Raw genomic sequence first — 27324 nt, forward strand, 5'->3', positions numbered from 1 at the left:
AAATTAAATCTTGTGGTTCTGCCTGCCCTCCAGTAGCATCCTAAAGAGGAATGGAGCAAAGGTCAATGTCAGTCATGCTTCAGTGTCAAGATTACCAAGATTAAAGGAAGCTACACTAACCTGGGGGCTTCCCTAGTGGCTCAGATGGTAAAGAATCCACCTGCAATGAAGGAGACTCGGATTCGATCCCTGGGTTGGGAAGATCCTCTGGAGGAGAAAATGGCAACCCACTCCAGTATTCTTGCCTGGAGAATTCCATGGACAGAGGAGCCCGTACAGTACATGGGATCGCAAAGAGTCGGATATGACTGCGTGACTAACACACGCCCTAACCTGAAGACTGGAAGCTATACTCACCTGGAGATTGAAGAGAGATTTTAAAAGTCAAAGACATATAAAGCTTTTCTCTGTGCTTTTTCCACCTCAAGCACTTAAGTTATGGTGTCTGAGATCATAATGGGAATGATCAATGGTGTTTTTAAAGGAAAATACCTGTGTCCAGAAAGAAAGGTTACTATAGTAGAGCTTAGTACTCAATTTATTGAAGCTATAAACTCAGAAACTCAGTTTTTATGACTACTTAAATTCAGTTTGCAAATCTTGCTTCTTTTTTTCCCCTAAGAAATAGTGTAACTGTCCAAAAACAAACAAAAAACAGACAAACCACCACTCTATTGGGCCTCCTAAATTTCCACTGGCCTTTCCTTATTTATCAGTGTCAGTGATAATCTTTGTAATTACATCTTCCATTCCTTCCACCACCCATCATTTACCTCAGAGTAGAGGCATTTGCCTCAGGTAAAGAGACAACAAATTTTGACTAAGAGGCAAGTTCTCAGGAAATACAAGGAGATTAAAAGTGGATCGCACTAAGTATTTACTTACTCTATGGACCTTCTTCTTCTTTTTTTGTCTGTCTGTACCAGAGTATAAAGCAGAAATCAGACACTTGTTTTCTCACTTATATTTACATAGACAGTACTTAAAATAAAACCCACCAGATGACAGTCTGACCATTCTGCTTTTATTTATTGTCTGGCTAGTTTACAAAGACGCAGGTATGGAGGGTAGGTCCTACCCCACCAGGTAAGCTGTCCTGATGACACAGGTATCAGGATGTGCACGTTTACACAGTGCAGTGGTATGAAAAACATTTCTTCTTTACAGTCCCTCATTATAAATAGGGAGAAATTAATTTCATCATGCCAGAAAATTTTGGGCACTATTTAACAGTCATCACATTTCTGCTACTAAAATAACAAAATTGGTATTACAAGTTAAAATATAAAGGCCTAACAGTTTTTACAAATATGCAAATAATCTGCTACTTAGACATAAAAAGTCAATTTCTCTCAAATCACCAAGTAAGGCACCATTGGATTAAACATTTTTCTTGGTTTTTACTAAATAAAATGCATACTGAAATAAATACCGAACACTGAATTTTAATACTGTAATACATTTTCATATAAATGACATGTAAATGTTAAAATACTGTATTGCATCTTGAATACATTTATCTGGAAATTTTATGGGGAAAAACATATGTAAGCTCTGGTTTCAGGGAAGGATGTATTAATTTCTGTTATCTGCTATAGTTAAAGATTTTAGCATAGAATTTGTTCAAAGTTTTGGACACAATTAGGTTTCTAAATTTCAAAGAAAGGGTGTACATGTATTAATGGAATATTCACTTAAAAATACATTTTAAAACATCTCTATCCTGGATAAATAGCAACTCTGAGCTGTGACCCTGTTTCAAACTTTAGGATGGTACCTGCAAAGTTGGAATATATAAAGAAATTGGCTATTCTTACTACCCCTTACAAAATTCAGACCCATTTTTTTGGAGTCAGACTTTTCTCTGCCATATTTGCTGGGAGAGTTCAACTCCATCTTTTCTGAAGTGGGTCAACATGCTCTTATCATAGGGATTTTTACTAACTATTGATATCTGATCAAAGAATTCAAAATAAAATGATGCCATATTATCAAAATATTAGAGATTAAAAGCTTTTTTCTGAAAATACCAAGTTTGTTACAGCTTGATTTTTGTTATTCCTTGATTTTCTTTAGGTAAAGGGCCCCAAGTGAATGTATGAAAGACAAACAGAATGGTAGAGAACTGGGGAAAAACCCAAGTTTTCTAATGTATTAATAAGCCCAAGACTTTGGCAAGGAAAGTTATAAAAATACAATATACTCAAATGGGCAACTTCATAATTTATTAGACATCCCATTTATTAGAATTCTAAGTTCTTTTGATTTTATAAAAATGAAACAATTATTCTATAAATATGAATGCTTCTTTCAAATTTTTCTTTGGATTGATTTCTTGTTAGCATCTCCCAGGAATACATGAATACACTGAAACCATGATACAAAGTTTAGGTAGATATACATATACATATATAGCTGTGAACTTTTAAAAAATAAGTAATGGTAATTTTAAACATAATCAACTATATAAAACATCTAAATGGAAATAATTTTTTCCAAGTCTATAGCTAGATTTAAAAGTCCCAGTAAAGTTTTGTAAACAAAATCATACAAAAAAGGCAAGGCTGGCTCATCCCTATGGTCCTCTGGGGGAGCTTTATTTGCATAGATCCAAGGCAAATGATTCTCCCAGATAGATTCAAAACAAGTTCCCTCCAATTTCCAGCAGCAATCTCCTTCTCTCAACGCCATAGGCATCAGATTTCGAATTTTAGAGTTTTGCCCATCAATTAAAATCTGTTCCCTTCTTCCACATTTCTGATTTGCTACCTTTCCCTGACTTTCCCCCACAACTATGGAGCCTATGAGCCTCCTGCCCTAAGGAACAAGCTGGGCTGGAGAGGCGTGAAGCCACTTGAAATGCATAAGGCAGGAGGCCAACCAACAGGTGAGCTCAAGGAAGCTGGTTCTCAGCTAGAGAGCCCCGACTGGCTTTCAGTTTCTTTTCAATGGCTTTATTCCACATGACTGTAAACCCTAGTAGATCAATTTCTGACCTTGGTACTGTGACGCAACACTTGTATACAGATTTCAAGGGAAGAGGGAAAATAAGGGAGCAAAATCTAAGGAAAACTATTTGCCAAACAAGGGTCCTAACTTTATTTTTAGCTACCTCTTGAATTGCTATAGCTCATCTGGCCTTTTCTGTTTCTGAAACAAGAGGTGTCTGCACTAGGCTCTGTCTTATAGATCTGCACTGTCCAACATGGTAGCCACCAACCATGTGTGGCTACTGAGCACTTGAAATGTGACACGTCCAAATGGAGATGTGTTTCAAGTGTAAAGTACACACTGGAGTTTGAAGACTTAGTACCAAAAATATATATATATATAAAATATCTCATTAAAATTGTTATACTGACTGCAAGTTGAAATGATATTTTGGATATTAGGGTTAAATAAAATATATTAAAATTAATTTCACCTATTTTCCTGTTTTATGTTGCTACTAGAAATTTTAAAATTGTATACCTGGTTCACATTATATTTCTATTGAAGAGCTCTGTCCCAGGGCTTACCTCAGACCACCCAAGATTGGACATCTTGTAACTGCAAATATTTTATGTGAGCAACTTGTTTAGGTGGTCTGTGGTTCATGGAAACAGACAGGAGGCCAAACATGAAAAAAAAAAAAAAAGGCATGGAAACAAACAACTCTCAGGGACCTTTATATTGTGGTTTGTAGCAAAAAAGCAGTGAATGTTTGAATTTGGTTGGTTGAAAGCTGGGACACAATTTCATCGCTGCCTACTTGTCACAAAAGCCTGTTGATCCCCAAAGCAGCCAACAGGCTGTAGCTGAAGCAAGCAATAGCTTTAAGGCTATACACAATATAAAAAGCGAGGTGCATACCTTTACTGCGTATGCACCCTACACACACATATTCCCACATCACTTCCCTTCTTCCCTATTGCCATTATGAAGGGAACAAGGGAGGACAGAGGAGGAGGGTGTGCGACTTGGACAGCAACGACAGAAGGAGCTCTGGGGCTTGAGTGTAGAAGAGCAGGCAAGGATCACCTCGGGATGGGAGGCAGGGGTGGAGCACCCCTCTCTCTTCGGTTAGATCCACCTTGATGAAAAATTAGACAAAATACAAACTTTGGTTAGAGAACTTATGTTCTCACTGTAAAACTTAAGAATGGCTGCAAAAGTACCCACGACCCCCCGCCTACCCATGATCAAGGCTGTAAACAACGAGCGCACATGCATGAGAAATGAAAGGGAGAAGTGGGTAAGGACCTGAACAAATTTTACTAGAGAAGGAGGACCTGCCGCTGAACTTGTGGGAAGTTAAAGTTCTTTAAAAATTACTTTTTTTTCTCATCACAAACTTAGTATATGTGATTATACATATATGTATATTATAGATTGAGAAAATATGGATGAGAAAAACAAAACAAAAATTCATTAATGCTTGTACCACCTGGAGATAACCTATAACGTTATGTGTATATCTGTTCTTTTTCCTTCCAAAAGAAGGATCATTTGAACATTTTTAAGTCATTCTTTATAAATACAATTATTAATGACATATTGCATTTTATTATAGAAGTATCAGTTCAGTTCAGTCGCTCAGTCGTGTCCGACTTTTTGCGAACCCGTGAATCGCAGCACGCCAGGCCTCCCTGTCTATCACCAACTCCCGGAGTTCAACCAAACTCACATCCATCGAGCTGGTGATGCCATCCAGCCATCTTATCCTCTGTTGTCCCCTTTTCCTCCTGCCCCCAATCCCTCCCAGCATCAGAGTCTTTTCCAATGAGTCAACTCTTCTCATGAGGTGGCCAAAGTATTGGAGTTTCATTTTTAGCATCATTCCTTCCAGAGAACACCCTGGGCTGATCTCCTTTAGAATGGACTGGTTGGATATCCTAATACTACTATAGTTAATCTAATCAGTTCCCTTTTGTTGGACATTCAGTTATCTTCTCCATTTCTTAATACTGCTTTCCTGATAGCAGCCATCCTAATGAATGTAAAGTGTATTTCATTGTACTTTGATTTGTGTTTTCTTAACCGTTAGTGGTGGGATGACTCCAAGATGGCGGAGTAGACAGACGTGCACTCATCTCCTGCAAGAGCTCCAAAATTACAACTCGCTGCTGAACAACCATCGACAAGACAATGTACGATCCCACCAAAAAAAGTTACTTCAGTATTCTTGCCAGGATAACCCCATGAACAGTATGAAAAGGCAAAAAGATAGGACACTGAAAGATGAACTCCCCAGGTCGGTAGGTGCCCAATATGCTATTGGAGATCAGTGGAGAAATAACTCCAGAAAGAATGAAGGGATGGAGCCAAAGCAAAAGCAACACCCAGCTGTGGATGTGACTGGTGATGGAAATAAAGTCTGATGCTGTCAAGAGCAATATTACATAGGAACCTGGAATGTTAGGTCCATGCTGCTGCTGCTGCTGCTAAGTCGCTTCAGTCGTGTCCGACTCTGTGCGACCCCGTAGATGGCAGCCCACCAGGCTCCCCCATCCCTGGGATTCTCCAGGCAAGAACACTGGAGTGGGTTGCCATTTCCTTCTCCAATGCATGAAAGTGAAAAGTGAAAGTGAAGTCGCTCAGTTGTGTCCGACTCCTAGTGAATCAAGGTAAATTGGAAGTGGTCAAGCAAGAGATGGCAAGAGTGAACATCAACATTTCAGGAATCAGTGAACTAAAATGGACTGGAATGGGTGAATTTAACTCAGGTGACCATTGTATCTACTACTGTGGGCAAGAATCCCTTAGAAGAAATGGAGTGGCCACCATAGTCAACAGAAGAGTCTGAAATGCAGTACTTGGATGCAATCTCAAAAATGACAGAATGATCTCTGTTCATTTCCAAGGCAAACCATTCAATATCACAGTAATCCAAGTCTATACTCCAACCAGTAATGCTGAAGAAGCTAGTTGAACAGCTCTATGAAGACCTACAAGACTTTCTAGAACTAATGCCCAAAAAAGATGTCCTTTTCATTATAAGGGACTAGAATGCAAAAGTAGGAAGTCAAAAGATACCTGGAGTAACAAGCAAATTTGGCCTTGGAGTATAAAACGAAGCAGGTCAAAGGCTAACAGTTTTGCCAAGAGAATGCACTGGTCATAGCAAACACCCTCTTTCAACAACACAAGAGAAGACTCTACACATGGACATCACCAGATGGTCAATACTGAAAACAGACTGATTATATTCTTTGCAGCCAAAGATGGAGAAGCTCTATATAGTCAGCAAAAACAAGGAACTGACTGTGGCTCAGATCATGAACTCCTTATTGCCAAATTCAGACTTAAATTGAAGAAAGTAGGGAAAACCACTAGGCCATTCAGGTATGACCTAAATGAAATCCCTTACAATTATACAGTGGAAGTGACAAATAGATTCAAGGGATTAGATTTGATAGAGTGCCTGAAGAACTATGGATGGAGGTTCGTGGCATTGTACAGGAGGCAGTGATCAAGACCATCCCCAAGAAAAAGAAATGCAAAAAGGCAAAATGGTTGTCTGAGGAGGCCTTACAAATTGCTAAGGAAAAGAAGAGCAAAAGGCAAGGGAGAAAAGGAACGATATACCCATTTGAATGCAGAGTTCCAAAGAATAGCAAGGAGAGATAGGAAAGTCTTCATAAGTGAGCAATGCAAAGAAATAGAGGAAAACAACAGAATGGGAAAGACTAGAGAGCTCTTCAAGAAAATTAGAGATACCAAAGGCACATTTCATGCAAAGATGGGCTCAATAAAGGACAGAAATGGTATGGACCAAACAGAAGCAGAAGAGATTAAGAAGAGGTGGCAAGAATACACAGAAGAACTGTACAAAAAGATCTTCATGACCCAGATAACCACAATAGTGTGATCACTCATCTACACCCAGACATCCTGGTATGTGAAGTCAAGTGGGCCTTAGGAAGCATCACTACGAACAAAGCTAGTGGAGGTGATGGAATTCCAGTTGAGCTATTTCAAATCCTAAAAGGTGATGTTGTGAAAGTGCTGCATTCAATATGCCAGCAAATGTGGAAAACTCAGCAGTGGCCACAGGACTGGAAAAGGTCAGTTTTCATTCCAATCCCAAAGAAAGCTCAAATGCACCAATGCATTCATTTCACATGCTAGCAAAGTAATGGTCAAAATTCTCCAAGCCAGGCTTCAACAGTATGTGAACTGTGAACTTCCAGATGTTCAAGCTGGATTTAGAAAAGGCAGAGGAACCAGAAATCAAATTGCCAACATCTGCTGGATCATCAAATAAGCAAGAGAGTTCCAGAAAACATCTACTTTTGCTTAATTGACTATGCCAAAGCCTTTGACTATGTGGATCACAACAAACTCTGGAAAATTCTGAAAGAGATGGGAATAGCAGATTACCTGACCTGCCTCCTGGGAAATCTGTGTGCAGGTCAAGAAAGAACAGTTAGAACTGGACATGGAACAACAGACTAGTTCCAAATCGGTAAAGGGGTATGTCAAGGCTATATATTGTTACCCTGCTTATTTAACTTGTATGCAGAATACTTTATGAGAAATGCTGGGTTGGATGAAGCACAAGCTGGAATCAAGATTGCTGGGAGAAATATCAATAACCTCAGATATGCAGATGACACCACCCTTATGGCATAAAGTGAAGAAGAACTAAAGAGCCTCTTGATGAATGTGAAAGAGGAGAGTGAAAAAGTTGGCTTAAAACTCAACATTCAGAAAACTAAGATCATGACAGCTGGTCCCATCACTTCATGGCAAGTAGATGGGGAAATCACGGAAACAGTGAGAGACTTTATTTTTGGGGGTTCCAAAGTCACTGCAGATGGTGACTGCAGCCATGAAATTAAAAGATGTTTGCTCCTTGGAAGAAAAGCTATGACCAACCTAGACAGCATATTAAAAAGCAGAGATATTACTTTGCCAACAAAGGTCCGGCTAGTCAAAGCTATGCTTTTCCCAGTAGTCATGTGACATTTGGACTCTAAAGAAAGCTGACCACCAAAGAATTGATGCTTTGAACTGTGGTGTTGGAGAAGACTCTTGAGAGTCCCTTGGACTGCAAGGAGATCAAATCAGTCAATCCTAAAGGAAATCAGTCCTGAATATTTATTGGAAGGACTGATGTTAAAGCTGAAACTCCAATACTTTGGCCACCTGATGTGAAGAACTGACTCACTGGAAAAGACCCTGTTGCTAGGAAAGATTGAAGGCAGGAGAAGGGGACGACAGAGGATGAGATGACTGGTTGGCATCACTGACTCTATGAACATGAGTTTGGGTAAGCTCTGGGAGTTGGTGATGGACAGGGAAGCCTGGCATGCTGCAGTCCACGGGGTCACAAAGAGTCAGATGCAACTGAGCGACTGAACTGAACTGAATGATTAGTGATGTTGAGCATCTTTTCATGTGTTTATTAGCAATCTGTATATCTTCTTTCAAGAAATATCTATTCAAATATTCAACTCATTTTAAAAATTGGGTTTTGTTGTTGAGTTGCAGGAATTCTTTATATATTCTAGATATTAATCTTTTATCAGATATATGATTTGCAAATATTTTATTTCATTTCATGGGTTGTCTCTTCTCTGTCTTGATGGTGTTCTTTTAAAAACTATGCATATCTTTGGGCTATTAGCACACCATAACTTGGTTTAAAATCCATTCACAACTAAAAAGTTCATTTTTCCCATACACAATTTTTTTGAGGATCTTACAGGTGTCAGGCATAAAGCCAGGTGCTCAGATGCTGTGAGCAGGTCAATCAGGGACTCATGTCAATTAGGTAGGTCTGCTATGGCCACTGTTTTTAGACTCAAGTGGGCTGGCCCTGACAAGATTCCTCAGCAGGCAGCCACTTTTCTGACAGAAACCAAAATAGCCCACTTAGGGATTTCTGAGTTAGGACAAATCTCTGACCAAGGGGAGGAGTTAGAGGAAAACACTGGCAGTCCATTATTTCACCTCTTCCTCTTTTTATCCCAACCAGGTCTTTTTTGGGCAGGGACCTGACGAAAGACTGCCTAGATGTAAGCCATCCATCTGTCACGAAGCCCTGACCATCAATTGATAACACCACAAATGGTTAGCACATCGAGGGCTGGCCTTGTGCAGAGCTGCAAGTAGGTTGTGCTATTTAGGGCTGTCTGGGTGCCCTACCAGGGCAGCTCTGCTCGGAGGAAGAGGCAGGTACAGGAGCAGGATAAAACCACTCCACAGCACTTTGTGTTAGAGATATGATCAGTTATATTATAAAATATTAAACATGCTTAATGCTAGAAATATTAAAGGTACAAGAACATTTTTGGAGAGCTGTGGAAATTAATTCACCAATTTAAGAAATATTTTTAAATGCCTACTGTATTTCAAGCTCTGTGCCACTTGCAGAAGACACAGTAGTGAGCAGGGACACAGTTCCAGTCCTCACGGTGCAGACAGTCATGAAGACAGGAGGTAGGGGGAAGGAATGTGTTCAGCTATTAAATTAAAAATCTAAAGGGGCTGGGGAGGATGGTTCTGTTACTGACTTAAATATATAAATAGCACAGATAGGGTGGGGTGAGGAGAGAGCAAACTCAAGAACATTTGTCACATGTGAAGACTTTTTCGCCAAAAATTTCAACCACCAACTCCTGCATGATAATTTTATTACAGTTATGCCTCTTTTACTAGGTATTATCTAGAATTCAGTACTCCACATAACTTTTTCTAGGACTTAAACTGGTCTTTTCAGTAAAATATTCTGTTTACTTTTGGCATTTTTTTTCAGGGAAAATTTTCTATAATATTTTCTAACTCTTTGAGTTCTTCAACAGAGGCACAAGGCAAAATTTGTCCATTTTTAATAACCCACTAGACGTATCTGGTATTGTGTGGTGATACCTAGCACAGCTGTGTCCCTAGCTCTTCCTTTGACCCAAGACTGCCACCTATCATCTCCCCAAAGTCAGTGATTTTGCTTGTAACCAACCTTGACTTCAGCTGATACTAGTCTGCTCTAAAGCTGGGAACCAACCAACCAAAACTTGAGAACTATGTATTAAGAAAGAGTCAGTAGGTTCAGAGTATGTGAAGGAGTTCTGCTGGACAGTGAGCACAAGGCTAGGGATATGTGACAGCTGTTTGACATGCTCATACACTTTTTCTCCACACATTTGTGGCTTGGGAGTTTGGTTCTGAAGCTAACATTGTTATAAGACAGAGCCCCATCAAAGATATATGTATATTTCACACTAATTCTTCCTTAGCTGTATAAATTTTTTGTTAAAAAAAATCTAAATGTCCAATAATGGTAAACTAAATTATTATATGCTGACTTGATGGAATCCTGTAAAATAAAAACCAAGGGATAAAATAGGGAAGTATACACTTAGCAATGTTATATAAATCTCATCACCCAAAACTCATATTCTATAACTATATAATCAGAATTAGATAGATAAAAATTAAAGAGAACCTAGTAAAATGAAAATATCTGTTATGCAGAGAGATTATAGGCATACTTAAAATTTTCATGTAATGCTCTGTAAATTTATATTTAAAAGATCAAAACAGTTACAGTGAGTTTTGTTTTTTTTTTTATAACTAATGAGACATTCTGCCAGTCTCAAAACTAGTAGGAATAGAAGAGACTCTAACTGTGCCATCTTTAGGAAGATCAAAATGGGGAAAGATTGTCCAAATAACCAAAATAATAAAATTTAACCTACTAGCAAACTAAAGGTATTTTGAACTTATAATGACACATTAAAATAATCGCTTCTCATATGCATTCTGGATGTCTCTATTTTCGTCAATGAACGTAGAAGGAGAGTTTACCATTTAAATGGTTCCAAATCCAGGAGTAATTTCTCGGAAATCTCCCCGCTCCAGACAAGAGACCTGGATTTCCTACACAACCCTCAGTTGTGTGTGACCCAGGCTACTCAAGTATGAAGCCATCTAAAAGCCCTTGTAGAAATACTCACTTCGGCTTTCATTTCTCGCCAGTTTACTGGGATAACTTTTGGTTGTTGGTACATATGGCTCTGGAGGTGGCAAATCAGAAATCGGATGGAAGTAAAATCTGCTTTCCCACTCATCTGAGGGAGAGAAACAAACAGTTATCTTCAGTAACAGACAATCTGCTCTGAAGACTAATATAATGAAAGACACAGAATGAAATAGAACAGCAGAGATCACATCTGGTTTTACATCTAGAAGTTTAGAGAAAAGCCCCAAATGCTACCAATGTCACTGACTACTGCAAATTAAATTACAGTGTCATTTATCACTGTCAGTGATAAAATGTACTGGTCTGCGAATCAAACCAAAGACAGATCCAAGTGACTTTCGCCAGAGTGACTAGGACCCAGCCAGTTCCTCTCAGGAGATGGGGGCTGGGGTTTGGGATACTTTTCTTAATTATTCCTCCCCAGTGGAAAGAGTAACTGATAACAATGACAGGGATAAGCTGCTTAATACCTGCAGGCCATTAGGCCTCAAACCCATAGCAAACTGTCCAGAAAGGTAGGTAATAAGAAAGCAAGCTACAAAAATGGTTCTTTTCAGAATTCTAGAATCTTTGGAAAGTTAACCAAAATGAAACTCAAACAAGGAACAGAGAATAATGATCTGCCTTTTGCAAGGAAAAGGCGATTACTGTTTTTCATTTGAAATCATAGTGGCCCTAGAATGCTTAGATTAGTGCCGTGCAATGTGAACAGTGGAGGTCACACAAACAAGAAACGTTCATGCAAACACACAAACACACCTCCCACTCAGTTGCTGCCCCATTATAGCTTCCCAGGAGCTGGGACCACAGCTTACCTTCACATGAAGAATCTTGGAAGCCGTTTCTAATTGATGTTGATGGTGGAGGTGGGGGAGGTGCCCCAGTGCCAGGCCTTTCGGGAGGAAGGGGAGGCCGGGGCCCACTTCTGGGACTAGAATCTATTCCACTCCTGGACGGCAACTGAGGGGTGGCGGGCAGGGCCCGAGATGTGCTGCCGTTTCTGTTCGTTGGAGGAGGTGGTGGGAGAGGGCCTGAAGCCAAAGAAAAATGACATTTATTGCTATACCTTACATACCATGTTACTACTACCATCAACATGCAGTTACGGAGTGCCTGCTGGATACATGCCCTTTTACTTGAGAAAACAGAGAAATGGTGGAGACTTCCTAGGAGCTTTAGTCAAGAAATGAGGCACATATAAACACAAAAATGCACAAATGTACACACATGTGGAACAAATGCACACTGATGGCTAACTGGCTATTTGGCTTTGAGTCAGTATTGAGATTGGAGATGATGTAGTTGAGAACAGGTAATCATTTGTTTATAGTGACAACTGTGTACTTTAAAAACATTTAAAATTCCTTATAAACAGCTATTGAACTAGTTTCTGTGACATACTACTTATTAAGTAAATATTTTAAAAATAAGATAGTTATGAACTTATTTTAGGTCTCCAGAGGAATTAACTTTTTAAATGCAGAGTATTATTGCTAATTATACAAGCATGTTTCTGTGATGCATATGATCTATTTCCAGACAGAAGTGGGATCAGGAAACCAAATATCTGCCATCCTGAGATGAGCAGGAGTTCCTTCTTGGTTCTTCCTCTTAATCTGGGGAGGCAGATTAACACAGGGAGTGACAGTCAGCTAATCAATGTGTATGGTTATAAATGCTACTGCAGGACACTGACCCCACACAAGCTGATTATCCTATGGAATTTGATTTCCTGTCTACAAAAGAGCACCTTTCTCACTGCACTGTTGCCAGAAATAGTCAAAAAGCATATAAAAGGAACTTGAGCATTTCTCATGCAAATCAAAATGGCCTTAGTAGTTATGCCTGATTTTCAGCACTGTGTTCCACTAGCAAGATGCTGACATTTTATGTAAACACAACATCTTATGGTGCTATAAGTATAAATATCTTTTGTTAACTACAGATTCAAAATCCAACTAGAGGGCCTTATACTGAATGACCCACCCATGGAAGATATTCCTGCCTGGAAGTCTTGGCTCAGATCCCTAATGGAGGTGGGAGGCACACCTAGCCCTGGTTCATCTCAAGGAGTCTTCAGTGCCCCATCTGGCAGGGTTTATTTATTGCCTGATCTGCTTCTCAAAGCTGGAGTCCCAGTCAGTATAAGTAGATTCATTGGGGGAAGAAGTGGCTCATATGCTGTGGGCTTAAAGGCAGTGGTAGTACTACCTCATACTGTCACTAAATGCAAACTAGACTTCCAATACTATGGGACCTGGTACTGCGTAACCTCATCAACCCCAACATCTCTCTTTAAAAGTAACTGTTCATGTTCCTAACTGTCCAACCTTTTAGCCCCAAGATACAAACCTAGGCAAGCATAACAGAAAAGAAAACAGATTTCTATTTCCTGCTGGCAGCATAATAATAAAAACGATCATTGACTCTTGTGAGTTTCTTGGACTGCAAGGAGATCCAACCAGTCCATCCTAAAGGAAATCAGTCCTGAATATTCATTTGAAGGACTGATGCTGAAACTCCAATACTTTGGCCACCTGCGGTGAAGAACTGACTCATTTGAAAAGACCCTGATGCTGGGAAAGATTAAAGGCAGGAGGAGAAGGGGACGTCAGAGGACGAGATGGTTGGATGGCATCACTGACTCAATGGACATGAGTTTGAGTAAACTCCAGGAGTTGGTGATGGACAGGAAGGCCTGATGTGCTGCAGTCCATGGGGTCGCAAAGAGTCAGACAAGACTGAGCAACTGAACTGAACTACATGCAGGGAAATAAGACAACTACTCTACACACTTGTCTCATTTAATTCTGATGATAACCCTGAGGAGTGTCAGGATAGCAGGCAAGGCCTCAGAAATACTGGAAGATTAAAGACCTCAAGTCAGGAAGCTAGTGAATGCAAGAATAGGATATGACTCCATTCTGTCAAATTCTAAAGCACTCCCTTAACAATGAAGCCAAACCTCCTCTGAAAATATAGATGGCCCTTGACGACTACTCATAGGTTCCCTGTGGAAACGTAAGTTGGTGGGTATTTTTAGAGGCCTGTTTGGCAATACCTATGAAATCCATAGTTTACTAGGCATATCCATTGTCCTAGAAATCCCATTCCTAGAAATTTTTCCAAAAGAAATACACAGAGGTGTGCACAAATATTTAGCTCTAAGAATGTATCTCTGAATTATCTGCAACAGCAAAACTCTAGAGATGGCCTGTATGAACACATTGACTAATAAATAAGCCAAGGTACTCATGTGGGATTTAATATTATGCAGCCATTATAAGTCAGGTTGTAAAAGAACAGTTAATCATATCAAGAAAATGTTAGTGAGATACTGTTAAATAAAAGCAAATTAGCCAACTGATACTGATTTTGCAAACTTTGATATACATGCATTTAAAAAAGACAGGGTATCTAAAAAATGTTACATCTAAATGTTGGTGATGGCAGAATTATAGATGATTTTTATTTTCTTTTATTCTTTTATGCATTTCTATAATAAATAGGTATGACTTATGTAATTGAAAGAAACAACAAATATGTATCACTGCCTATCCTACTTTGGGGAATATTTAATCTGTTGATTCAGTCATTTGGTAGAAGAAGATAGCTCCTCAACCACGCTGGGGGTTTTGGATAATGAGAAAACAACACACTTCATTCATCTGACTGTTGTTCTTATTTGTTCTCTGAAGCATCCTTAATGAGATGACACCATGTCTAGACTGAATAGACTAGCCACTTTTTGTATTTGTAGCTGACTCTCCCTGGCAAAGTGGTTTGAAGGAGTGGTTCTCAAACTTTGTGACACGTTACAGTCACTGGGGAGCTCCCTCATATCCTGGTGCCCAGTTTTCAACCCAGACAAATCAAACCAGAAACCCTGGGGTACAAACCCAGGCATCATCATTTTTAAAGCTCACCAGGTGATTCCAGTATGTGGTCAAGTTTGAGGATTACTGGTGAAAAAATGGTGTTTATTAGGTTCTTGATGTCAGAGCATGAAAAGTCAGTCAGCTTCTCACAGAAAAAAATGACCCATTTCCAAACATCCATACAATTTAACATGTATGGTTAAATTTAAAAATGAGATAACTTTTTAATCTGTCAATAACCAACAGAAAACAAAAAAGCAACTATCACAAGTAGGAGAGAGATACAAACTCCTCACACTTCGTATACTGTGAAGGTTCTGCCCTTAGATCCAGGTTTCTCAGCCCTGGGTGTGGACACAGAAGGGCTTCAGTAGGTCCTCAACCATGAAACAGCAGGCAAATTGAGTTTATGCTTATGAGCATTTTTATGGAGAGAAGGCGGCCTTATAGGCCTTATACCTTTACCTAACTCTCCAAGGGATCTCTGTGCCCAAGACATGAACAGATAGCAAAATGGACTCTGCTGTGACTTTACTGAGCATGGAAGTGGCCTCAAAGCTTGACCAATGAAGAGAAGTAGTACAGAAGTTCACTTGCTCTTAAACAACTGCCCTTCTTGGAATAATGGGCCCTCCTGCTGGAGATGGGAATTTAGTTCCCATCACTTTCACTTTTCACTTTCATGCATTGGAGAAGGCAATGGCAACCCACTCCAGTGTTCTTGCCTGGAGAATCCCAGGGACGGGGGAGCCTGGTGGGCTGCCCTCTATGGGGTCACACAGAGTCGGACACGACTGAAGCGACTTAGCAGCAGCAGCAGCAAGACAGCAGAAATTCCCTTCCAGGAGAGGAGGCAGAACTTCAGATGGAAGGTGAGTTGCCTATTCTTAATTTAACTCACTTGGGATCATTTCACTTCATTAGTTACACAGTCACCTCACTTTTAAAACATGGACAGAAATATTGGCCTGCACTCTCCTCAGAGATTTAAGGGAGGTCAAGAGGAAGTCACATGGGCTATGTGTCTTCAACGGTCAGAGCAGTCTGAGGGTTCACTGAAGCCCTTGTCAGGCTCCCCTCCTCTGAGCTTGATGGTGACATGTGGGCTGGCTGGGAGGCAGGGGAACAGCTCACCGCGGTCCGATCTGGCCATACCTGATCTGCCCGGTGGGTCCCTCACCGGAGGAGGGGGTCTCTCACTGGGCGGGGGTGGAAGAGGGCCCGACCGTCCTGATGAAGGTAAAGGAGGCGCCGACGACGACAGGGACACGTTCCTCTGCGGGAGCCTCGGGATTTCGTCGCCACTGCCGCTGGACACGGGGGGCAGCGGAGGAGGGCCCGGCCGGCTGGGGGGCGGAGGCGGCGGGGCCTGCGAGGAGGAGGACGGCCGCGGGGTGGACGGCACCGGGGGCTTGCTGTTCTGAGGGGGAGGCAGCGGCACCGACTCCCTGTGGATGGAGGGTCTGTTGCCCACCGGAGGAGGCGGAGGAGGGGGCTTGTCATCCAAGGCCCTGCTCGGAGTAGGAGGCAGGGGAGGCCTAGTGGAGAAAGGCGTGGAGGAGCCTGAGGGGGTGTGACGGATGGAGCCTCCTCCGAAAGCAGCACCTCGGTTTCCGGGGAAAGGGGGAGGGGTCAGCCCAGGACTGGACTGCCGGGGAGCCCCCAGCACTAGGGGGGTCCCCCGGTTGTGCAGACTTGACTGACTGGGTCTTGGAGTATTAGGCACTGGAGGGGGGATGTTATCAGGCTTTGCGCCCACTTCGGGTCTCGGGGGAGGCATTCGGTTCCTCTGAGGCTCTGGGGGTCCGCTTCTGTGGCCTGCAGGAGGCACAGGGAACCTCCCTGGGCCGCTTGGGGGTGTGAAAGGTTTGGCGGATGTGGCTCTTCCTCCTGGTGGCAAGATTGGAGGTCGGCTTCCTCCGGACTCTGAAGAACAGGAAAAAAGCCGGAAAGTTAGGACCCTGAAAGGAAATCAGAGAACTAGAGTATATTGCCAGCTACTGGAAGCCCTTTCCTAGATGCTGTAAACTACAGGAAACTATTATTTATATAAATGGGGCTTCAGTGTGTCCTTCCTGGAGGCAGAGCAATAGATCACAGGTCTCTGTTTTTTTCTAGTCCCAGATTCTACAGCCCATCAGCTTTCAAAGGGATTCTGGAGCACTCTCTTGGAATTTTGGATGGACAAAAACCAGGATGATGTTGGTAAGAGTTCTGGAGAGATCGCTGTTCATTACAAGAGGTCACGAACAGAATGGGACTGCTACCGGTGGTTTCTGCTAAGGATTTTCTTTTCTCCCCATCACTATCCCAGTCCTCCCACCCTGTATCTCACATTTGAAAAATAATTTAGCCATCTTAGGTGAAGTTATCCCAATATAAGTTTCTATATGGGAGGGCTTACCTAGCCCCTTTGTAAAGAAATGTGCAAGAGAGGATGGGAAAAATATAATGGAAGAATTATGGCTGAAATAAGAAGCTGAAAAGGAAAAAAGAAGCTGTTAAAGTTTAATTGAAAGAGCTGACACCAGGAAGTGGTCTTAATCTGGAAACAAGTAGGCAACTATACAGTTTTTTCCCTAGTAGGTCGTTCCACTTCAATAATATAGGACAGAACCACCCTACTAAATAATTAATGTTCGACTGCTTTGGTTCAACAAAGGGCAGAACTAAAGAGGAACCAAAGTTATGGAAAAATTCAAATCACTACTGCATAGTCCCTTGCAACCCAAACTAATCTTTAAAAAATGCTTAGCCTGAAAACTCCTACCAGTTCAAACATGCACCAGTTATTTATTGAGTACCTGCTATACTATAAACCAACCATTATTCTAGACGCTAGAGGCAGAGGAGTAAACAAAATAGAAACAATCCAGTTCTCTTGTAGTTTATGTTCTTATGGGGGAGATGAACAAAAACCCGGTACACATAAATATTTTCAGATCATTATAAGTACTAAAAAGAAACTAAAATAGGCTGATGACATGGAGAGTGCTAGAGAGGCCAGGATAGGTGGAAATGCCTGGGGATGGCTCCTCTGGGGATGTGACATTTGGTGACATTTTCCAAGGCCAGGCATGGAAAGGAGGACGAGAGGTGCTTCAAATGGAGTGTCAGCAGGTACAGAGGCCCTGAGGTGGAAGCAAGCTTAAGTGAAAAAACCAAGGCTCATATTCCAGGGACACAGTGAGCACAGAGGAGAACACTGTCAAATGCAGCCTGAGTGGTCAGCAGAAGCCGGGTGATAAAGAGCCTTGTAGGCCAAAAGGAGTTCAGATTTCACCCAAAAGTCCAATGAGAAACATTTGGCTGGATTTATACAGTGGAGTAATGTGAACTCTAGAGAGAATTTTTTGTTTTGACTTTAGCACTAGAAATTAGCTATATTTTCCTTGGCTGTGTGGTATGTTTCTATGTCACCAACTTGTGATAAGTTTTATCTTCAAAGTTTGGAGTAAAGTGAAAGAAAGTGAAAGTGAAAGTCGCTCGGTTGTGTCCAACTCTTTGTAACCCATGGACTATACAGTCCAGGGAATTCTCCAGGCCAGAATACTGGAATGTGTAGCCCTTCCCTTCTCCGGGCGATATTCCCAACCCAGGGATTGAATCCAGGTCTCCCACATTGCAGGTGGATTCTTTACCAGCTGGGCAACAAGGGAAGCCCAAGAATACCAGAGTGGGTAGCCTATCCCTTCTTCAGTGGATCTTCCCGACCCAGAAATTGAACCAGGGTCTCCTGCACTGCAGGTGGGTTCTTTACCAACTGAGCTATCAGGGAAGCCCTAAAGGTACAGTTATTATGCAGATCTACATCTACATGTATGACCCAATATGCAAATTGTATACTGTGAAAGTATACACTTCTGGTACACCATTTTGTGCACTAACTTCAATTCCATCTTCATTTAATTATTTTACTTCCAGTTGTCTCTTGCCTAAATTTCCTCACTTACTATTAGAGTACTGAATGTATGCATATGTCTGCTGCCTCAAGACCTTTCAGTAGGTTTTAAATATACAAATTTTAATTGCAGGCCTAGTAAGAAGGCAGTGGCATCCCACTCCAGTACTCTTGCCTGGAAAAGTACTGGAGGGGCCTGGAAGGCTGCAGTCCATGTGGGCGCTAAGGAAAAGTAATGGAGGGGCCTGGAAGGCTGCAGTCCATGTGGGCGCTAAGGGTCGGACACGACTGAGCGACTTCACTTTCACTTTTCACTTTCATGCATTGGAGAAGGAAATGGCAACCCACTCCAGTGTTCTTGCCTTGAGAATCCCAGGGACGGGGGAGCCTGGTGGGCTGCCGTCTATGGGGTCGCACAGAGTCGGACACAACCAAAGCAACTTAGCAGCAGCAGCAGCAGTAAGATAAAATGTCTTTTATTAGTGAGTCTCCCTCAAGATTTTGACAATCCAAAACTAAAATAGTCAGCTAACGCTGAGGATTCAGTGCCTATATTTTCATGTGAATGTGAGAATTTCCCAGTGACATTTTAAAAGACCATAGAATTAAAAATAAAATTCTTCTAGCACAGTAAACATTAAAAAATAAAATTTCATGGAAAATTTTCTTGAGTTTCTGTCACAATCAGGGGAGAGCTTCACACACTCTGTAAGGTTTTTAATTTAGGCATGACCAGGTTCAACTTTTCTTTCTGCCATTCTGTTCATAACATTCCTGTAGGACCCATTTCCATGGCTTCCTGCAGAGAATACTAGAATCGCTGGCCCTGAAATGGCAAATGTCTGTCAGGCAAAATGCCTTTTTAGATTTTGTGAGATATGTAATTATATTCCATATGACATGCTCCACTGTGTGTTTGAAAAGAGACTCACAAGTATTTACTCCACTAGACAGCTAGGTCAGGCTACCTCACAAAGAAAGCTGAATCTGCCATGTCACCAGACAGAGTTTCCAGGGGTGGCTCTCATTTGCTCCTTCCTCTTCTTTCCAATCTAGCTCACCCTTTAGAAAAGTACAAAAAAGTACAAGTTTCCCCAAGGATACTGGGCAAATATTTTACAGCTCGATGGAGCTGTCTGATCCTGATTTAAAAAGAAAAACGATGCTAAATAGAGTCCCTCTTATAAAACAGTTAGCATTTCAAGCAATCTAAAATGTTTTAAAGGGCATAGTGCCTCAGAGGGGATGCCAAATCTCAAACCGCCAGATTGCGCCTTGTCTTCGGTTAACTAAGGAAAGGAAATGCTCTTTACCATTCTCCCTGTTGGCTGTGGATCTCAGCTTCGGCATTCCAGCCTGGAACAGTCCTCCCAAACCGGGTGGTCCACCTCCGCCAAAATTTCCACCACCTCCTCCTCCGCCACCTCCACCACAGCTGCCGCCGCCACCACCACCACCGCCGCCGCCAGCAGCAGCTCCTTTGGGTTCTGTAGAAGGAAGAAGACACATTCTTTTCACATGTATGAAGACACTGCCAGAGAACTTCACCAGTCCTGGCCCAAGTAAACAATGATACAGCAGGAAGCTGGCTGACCCTAAGCCCATGGTGGACAACTGGGATTTCATTAAAGGGTAGGATTTTAAGGATTCACCCTATTTCCAGTCAGAAGAGCAGAGGTTCTTTCTACTCCAGGGCTATCTCAAGCCCTGTGGTGGAAGAATCAGCAATAGATAATGTCTTTCCTCTACCTGGCTCACTGCCATATGAATTAATAATATCTATTTGTTCTGTATCAGAAGATTTGGCAAATAAACGTATCTTCAAAGAAAGAATGTGTTAAGGGAGGAGAAGATGCAATAAAAGGTGAGAAGAAAGGAACAGGTAAAAATAGAAGAAAGTAAAATATCCCATAATTTTGCTTCATGGAAATACCCGCTGTTTTTGTATATTTTTTCCCCTGCCAGTTTTTTCACTGTATACACTTTTTTTTTCTTAAAACCAAGACCAAATTCACTACATAGTTTTTAGTTTGCTTTTTTCACTCAATATTGTTAGCATTTCCCATGTTATTAAATATTCTCTGAAAACATGAGTTTAAAGGATTGCATTGTGTTTTAGAACATGAATGTGCTGTAATTTATTTAACCATTTACTTATTTGATGGCCTTTCAGGTTGATTTCAATTTTTTAATATCATAAAACCCAACAGTAGACTTTAACATTTTAAAAATTCTTCGCAACTTGAGACAATGTAAAGATTGTTTCATTTTGCATTTGTTGCCAAAAAAAAAATTGTGAAAGATTCTGAAATGGGCAGACCAACAAAAAGGGAAAAGAAGAAGAAAGAAAAGGATTACCAAGTATCCAGTTAGCCTTCTGGGTCATTTCCCATTGCCTTTGAGTTAGTCTATAACTCTGTAAGTTGTAGAAAACTGAAAATAATGCGTATTTGTCCATAGACATGCATATTGGCTGTGTTCAGTGTAATTCAACTGATTATTGACCTATTTTACACCTATTTGCAAGTTCATTTCAACACTCACCTGCTTGCATATGTGTGGTACTTATAATTCTCCTTTGAATTGATAATATCATATTGGTTCCCTCATTAAATTAATGAGCTAAAGAAAATATTTGATATATGTTTATTTTATATCCATATTACAGCCATGATTTTACCCTCTTAATAAAACTATCTCTTAACAATTTATGTATGTATATTTTATGAGGCTAGTGAGTGAGTGAAGTCACTCAGTCGTGTCCGACTCTTTGCGACCACAAAGAGTTGCAGGCAGACGCTTTAACCTCTGAGCCACCAGGAGTACTGTTTAAAGTTCTACCCCTGGAAAACCTTGTTGAGTCTTTGATAAGTATTACATGATATCTACACAATAATCTGAGAGAACTGACACTTTTATGATATTTAGACTTTACAGAAACATGCTATGTTTTCCCATGTGTTCTGATTCATTCAGTAAAATTTTATAATTTTTGTAATGAGAGTCACCCATATTTCTTTCAGGGTTACTTCATATACATTTTTGTTGAAATGATGAATGTTTTTGCTACTATAGTTTGGATATGGTTGTTACTGGCATCAGGAAATTTCATTTGATATCTAATAAATCACTTTGCATTTTCAAAATTAAAATGTATTAATTTTTTACCTTGGATTTTCTGAGCTTCTCTGATGGCTCAGATGGTAAAGATTCTGCCTGCAATGCAGGAGGCCTGGGTTCAATCCCTGGATCAGGAAGACCTCCTGGAGAAGGGCATGGCAACCCACTCCAGTGTTCTTGCCTGGAGAATCCCCATGGACAGAGGAGTCTGGTGGGCACAGTGCATGGGTCACAAAGAGTTGGACACAACTGAGTGACTAACACTTTCCTTTGGATTTTCTAATAGACAAATGGTCTGCAAATCACAAAGGTTTTACCTCCTCTTTTCTAACAGTTGTATATCTTATTTCTCTTTTATATAAGAAATTACTTAGATGACTGAGTTTCCATAATAATGTTATTAATGTTTTATTAATTTAAAGATGGTTTATTTTAAAATAATTATAAAGAATAAATATACATTATATATTTATCTTAAAAGTAAATTATTAATGTCACTAGTACTATAAAACTAAGTAAATAATATTTTGCTTTTAATGAAAATTACTCTAAATGTAATGTCTAAATGTAAATGTCATTTACTCTAGAGTAAATGACATTTACTCTAATGTTTCAAAGTTACATATTGACTGTTGGTTTGAAATAACTTTTTTTTTCTAAATATTCATAGTTAGCAAGGATCGTTCCACTCTGGGTTTTTAAGACTATTTTTATAGCATGGAATGTTATTAAATGCCTATTTAGGATTTACTGAGATCATGATATAGTTTTCCTTATTTGGTATGATGGATATATGGACTTTCTAACATTAAAAATGAGATAAGCCCTGGTCTTGGTAAATTATAAAATTATTATTTTTTAATACTGTATACTACTGACCTAGAGTCTTTGGGTTTTTTAGTGTCCTTTCATCTATGATCATAAGTGGTCTATACGTAGTAGGGTTTCTTAACCTTGGAACTACTGACATTTTGGGTCAGATAATTCTTTGTCGTGAGTTCTCTGTTATTCTCTGTAGAATGTTTACAGCATCCCTGGCCTCTGCCCACTAGATGTCAGTAGGAACCCCTCCCTCAAGTTGTAGTAACTAAAAATGCCATTAGGCATTGCCACATGTCCCCTGAGACATTGATACACAGCTGCCTTTGTCATGTTTTGATATTAGGATCATGTTAGTCTCATTACACCTATCAGGTAGCTTTCCTGTCTGTGTTTAGGGATGCTTTATATAGTGTTTGAATTAGCTATGTCTTAAAATCTGAATTTTCTGATAAAAATTATCTGGCTCTAAAGCTTTGTAGAGAAAAAGTAATTTGATAAAGTTTTCAACTTTTCCCTTGTTCATTGAGGCTTCATGAGTGATTTCTGGTAAATCTGTACTTTTCTTAAAAAATTAAGATTTCAAAATGTTTTAGCATATAACTTCATTGTCGCATCCTTAATTTTAGAAAATCTGCTTTGAATCATTTATTTAATCTGCTTTCTGAGCTCTGTTTTATTCATTGATGTTTTCTTTTTTTCTGGATTAGATTTATTGTAAGTCTGTGTTGGCTCTGTACCTTTTCTAGGTGTAAGACTTTCTGGGATATTGATGGGAACTCTGCTAATAGAATAAACAATCTGATAATGAGCTCTCAAGAATTACTTCACACAATAAAATATATCAAATTAGAATAACAGTTTCTGGACGTGTGTGTAAAATTGCTTCCATATAAAATTTAAAATTTTTACTAATTTTAATTATTGCCAGTAATATGAATAATGTCCTTGTCATTCAAATGTTATTCACTGATGAATGAAACATTTTGGAATACTACAGTTCATAGGACACCTTTACCTGGTATGGAACATTCAAAAAGAATGATGTACTGTTCTAACAGACATCATACATTAGTGTTCTTAACTCGCAGCATTTGTGCTGCTTTCAGATAGGGAAACTAAACTAGCCTCTGAGGTTAGCTAACTGGTCACTTTGTTAGCATTAAATTAAATTGCAGGACAAGGCTGACCTCAACATGCATAACCATGGTCAACATTTTAACATAGAGCCCAGGGAGGCTTTACCTGCAAACAATACAAAACCATGGATGAACTTTGCCACTTGTAAAGAGCTTGAGACAACACTATTAGTGTCCAGTTAAGTTCCTGGACAATGAGGGCATGCGTTGGTTTGCATCTGGTGTCCACAAAGCCCAGTGCATTCTTAAACATCATTGAGCAGCTGAAAGGGAGAACTAACCCTTATTTCCATTTTAATGAGAGAAGTGTACCTTGAAGAATATAATGAATTTCCACTAGTGGATTCAGAACTGGGCCCCAGACAGTCCACTCTCCTTCAACATCTAGGGACTTCACGTCTACCTCTCCAGAGTCTGAGCTCCCTCTCATAGTGAGAGAACCACTGGGCTCTGTTCTGGAGGTTGGCAGTTTGCAGACAGAGTTCCTCTAGCCCCATAGCAGGCACCACGATTCAGTGGCATTGGATGTAGGCTCCCCAGACAGAACTGCCTGGGCTGGGCAACCCCCAGGGAGAACCTTGTGACAAAGATAAGGAAAACTAAGGGACTGATTATACAATAACCATACCATTTTGTGGGCATTTTATCCATTATAGATAAGAGTTTGTTGAAAGTCAAAGACCCCCTAGTTTCACTGAAGTGGGGTGCATTCTGATCTGTACCACCCTGCCCAGTAACAGAGCAGCACTCAAAGGCCTTTGTCATGACATTTCTCTTTCTACCTTCTTCCCACACCAGTGTTCTCACCTAACTCTCATCTTTCTCTTCTACCCATTAGGATTCCCTGGTAGCTCAGCTGGTAAAGAACCTGCCTGTAATGCAGGAAGACCCCAGTTCAATTCTCAGGTCGAGAAGATCTGCTGGAGAAGGGGTAGGCCACCCACTCCAGTGTTCTTGGGCTTCCCCAGTGGCTCAGCTGGTAAAGAATCCACTTGCAATGTGGGAGACCTGGGTTTTATCCCTGGGTTGGGAAGATCCCCCAGAGAAGGGAACGGCTACTCACTCCAGTATTCTGGTCTGGAGAATTCCCTGGACTAAAGTCCATGGGGCTGCAAAGAGTCAGATACGACTGAGTGACTTTCACTTTCACATCTCATAATTCTCATCTTTCTCTTCTACTTATTAGGCACTTTTCCTTGAAACTCTTCCTAAGCTCTTCTAATCCTCCAGTCGGCTAAAATCCTACATCATTATTCCCTTGTCTACAAAGCTCCCTCTGGTGATTTTTGGGCAGTCTATTTTCTATTGAGTCCAAGTGGGATCCATAGTCTAGGACAAATTCTGGGCATCGCTGGCTGGCAGTGGAAATGTCTAGGAGTGCAAGGAGATAGTCTTGAGGCCTGATAATTAACTTCTGGTAGATTCTAGTCATCTGTAATGTTTCATTCTGTTGTAAATGTTAATAAGTAGCCCTGTATGGTAGGTGCTTATTTGTTTATACATACCCTATCTTGTTCCAGGAAGTAGCTCAGATTTATGATGGATATAAGCAAAGTTGTGACCTCATTTCCTCTCTCTCCAACCTCCTAATAATCATATCTGTACACGTGAATTATACATTCCGGGCAACATAACACTCTTATAAGCACTGTCTCATTTGATGCTCACAACAAACATGTGAGGGCAGTGAAACAGCTATTATCTCCATTTTACAAATGGAGACAAAGGGTTGAAGATGGTCAGGGTTTAAATCTACATCCTTTGATTCCAAGACTAGGGCTCTTTCCATATTTCATGCTGCCTTTTGCTCTGTGGTAAGACAAGGGGTTAATTTCCAGAAAGTGTTGTAAAGTGTTGTGAATAATTCAGAGAATCACTGCTGTGTGTGTCTTGGACAAAGAATTATTATACTGGCTTCCTGCAGCATTAGAGGGAACCCAGGCCAGAGCCATGGCCTACAATGAATGATACAGTCCCTTATTCTGCTAGCTTCACAGCTGTTGTTAACCAGAAAAAAAAAAAACAAAAAACTTTTTTGGTGGGAAGGGTAGGGTTGATTGTTAGGTCATAAACCACTTATCTCCATGGAAAATAACTTTTTTTACTTACTGTCCAATATTGGTGCACTTCTGTCATTGGTGACTGTCTTCTTTAGTTTCTTCCCTTTGCTGATGTCAGAGAGCAGAGCATTTCTCCCAGCCTGCTCTGACTTACTCAAGGAAGGCTTTTCTGTATTGGCCTGAAAGGAAACCATGCAAACACGTATTCATCTTCTGAATTAACATCATGTACTACAGCACTCAGTGGGAACAGCTAGAGTATTGGAAGCTTGTTATTAAGGTTCTTGGCAATAGGCTGTAAATTCTCCACAAGTTTTAGACCCGATGTCATTCTTTTTAAGATCCAGACATTTGGGAGCAGATGCAGCAATAAATTACATTCATTTTTCATGCAGGAAGAGTCAGTCCCTGATCAAAGTCTCTGAAAATTCAGACCACAGTCTGGTGGTAACTGACAGAGCCAGGGTTGGGTGGCTAGAGACGAGAAGGGAATTTTAAGTCTGAGAGGAATCCGCAGGATTCTGTGAGGCTTCATCCTCTAGAATGTTCTCTGATGAATATATTCTCTTTCCTGTCTTTTGGAACTAACCTGGTGCAAGAGGAAAACTGCTTTTAGTAAAAAGGGTCAGCTGTATTTTTTTAATCCACCAAAATTTTAGAAAATTAATTCCCTCTGGTTACATTGCCAGATAATTTTTTCTTTTTAATTTAAGGCAGATTGGAGGTATAATACATATAGTTTTTACATTTTACATATAGTAAAATCACCCTTTTAGTGTAAAGTCCTGTGAATTCTGACAAACTTATACAATCATGTAGCCATCAAGATACACAACATTTCCTTTACTTTCCAAACTCCCTTCATATCCTTCTGGCCTAAGGGGTTCCTCATGTGTAATCCCTTTTTACAAATTGTTTATTTTTTAATTCTTTTCCAATATGGTTTATTACAGGATATTAAATATAGTTCCCTAATCCTTTTGAAAGCTTACCTCCCAGAGGCTGCACAGTAGACAAAGGTGCTACTTTAAAACCTTTGGGTATTTTCTATGATTTCAGAATTTTGGGGAAAGTTCCTTACTGTGAAATTAGGATCTTGTTTTTCCAGAATTCTTTTGAGGAGCAGGGACAATAAGAGCCCAGCAAATGGACTCAGAAGTAGGCGTGTGCCTGTGTCTGTCACACTTGGAAACTGGCTTGGTCTGGCCTGGTCCCAGGCAGAGTCGTCTTCCCCAAACCCAGAGGTGCTTCTGGCAGGCCTGAGAGTCCTTCGAGGGACTCTGAAAGGCTCTGACTTCAGATGTGCCAGGAAAGGCCACAGGGAGTAAACCTGGGCAAGTGTAGCTTGATACCTGACCCAGCTGTTTATTATAGTTAGAGGCAGAGGGAGAGCGCAGAAAACCCTGAAGCAGGTTGAACAGAAATCTCTGTGTTAAGCTGA

The 27324-nt window shown here is 40.5% G+C and overlaps 1 protein-coding gene across 4 annotated transcripts in view; it reads right to left on the reverse strand.

The window, feature by feature from the left end:
* Nucleotides 1–1002: 1002 nt before the first annotated feature.
* WIPF1 (WAS/WASL interacting protein family member 1) overlaps nt 1003–27324 on the reverse strand; it is a 129013-nt gene continuing 102691 nt past the window's right edge. For all 4 annotated transcript variants that reach the window (XM_070358676.1, XM_070358683.1, XM_070358689.1 and 1 more), the window contains 6 exons: nt 25933–26062; nt 20059–20232; nt 16000–16770; nt 11782–11997; nt 10941–11054; nt 1003–4072 (listed from right to left, as the gene is read on the reverse strand). In XM_070358676.1, the coding sequence (XP_070214777.1) occupies nt 4017–4072; nt 10941–11054; nt 11782–11997; nt 16000–16770; nt 20059–20232; nt 25933–26062 (1461 nt within the window). In that variant the 3' untranslated portion in view covers nt 1003–4016. The remainder of the gene's footprint in view (nt 4073–10940; nt 11055–11781; nt 11998–15999; nt 16771–20058; nt 20233–25932; nt 26063–27324) is intronic.

The sequence above is a fragment of the Bos mutus genome, chromosome 2, assembly GCF_027580195.1.
Source record: "Bos mutus isolate GX-2022 chromosome 2, NWIPB_WYAK_1.1, whole genome shotgun sequence".
NCBI classification, from domain to species: domain Eukaryota; kingdom Metazoa; phylum Chordata; class Mammalia; order Artiodactyla; family Bovidae; genus Bos; species Bos mutus.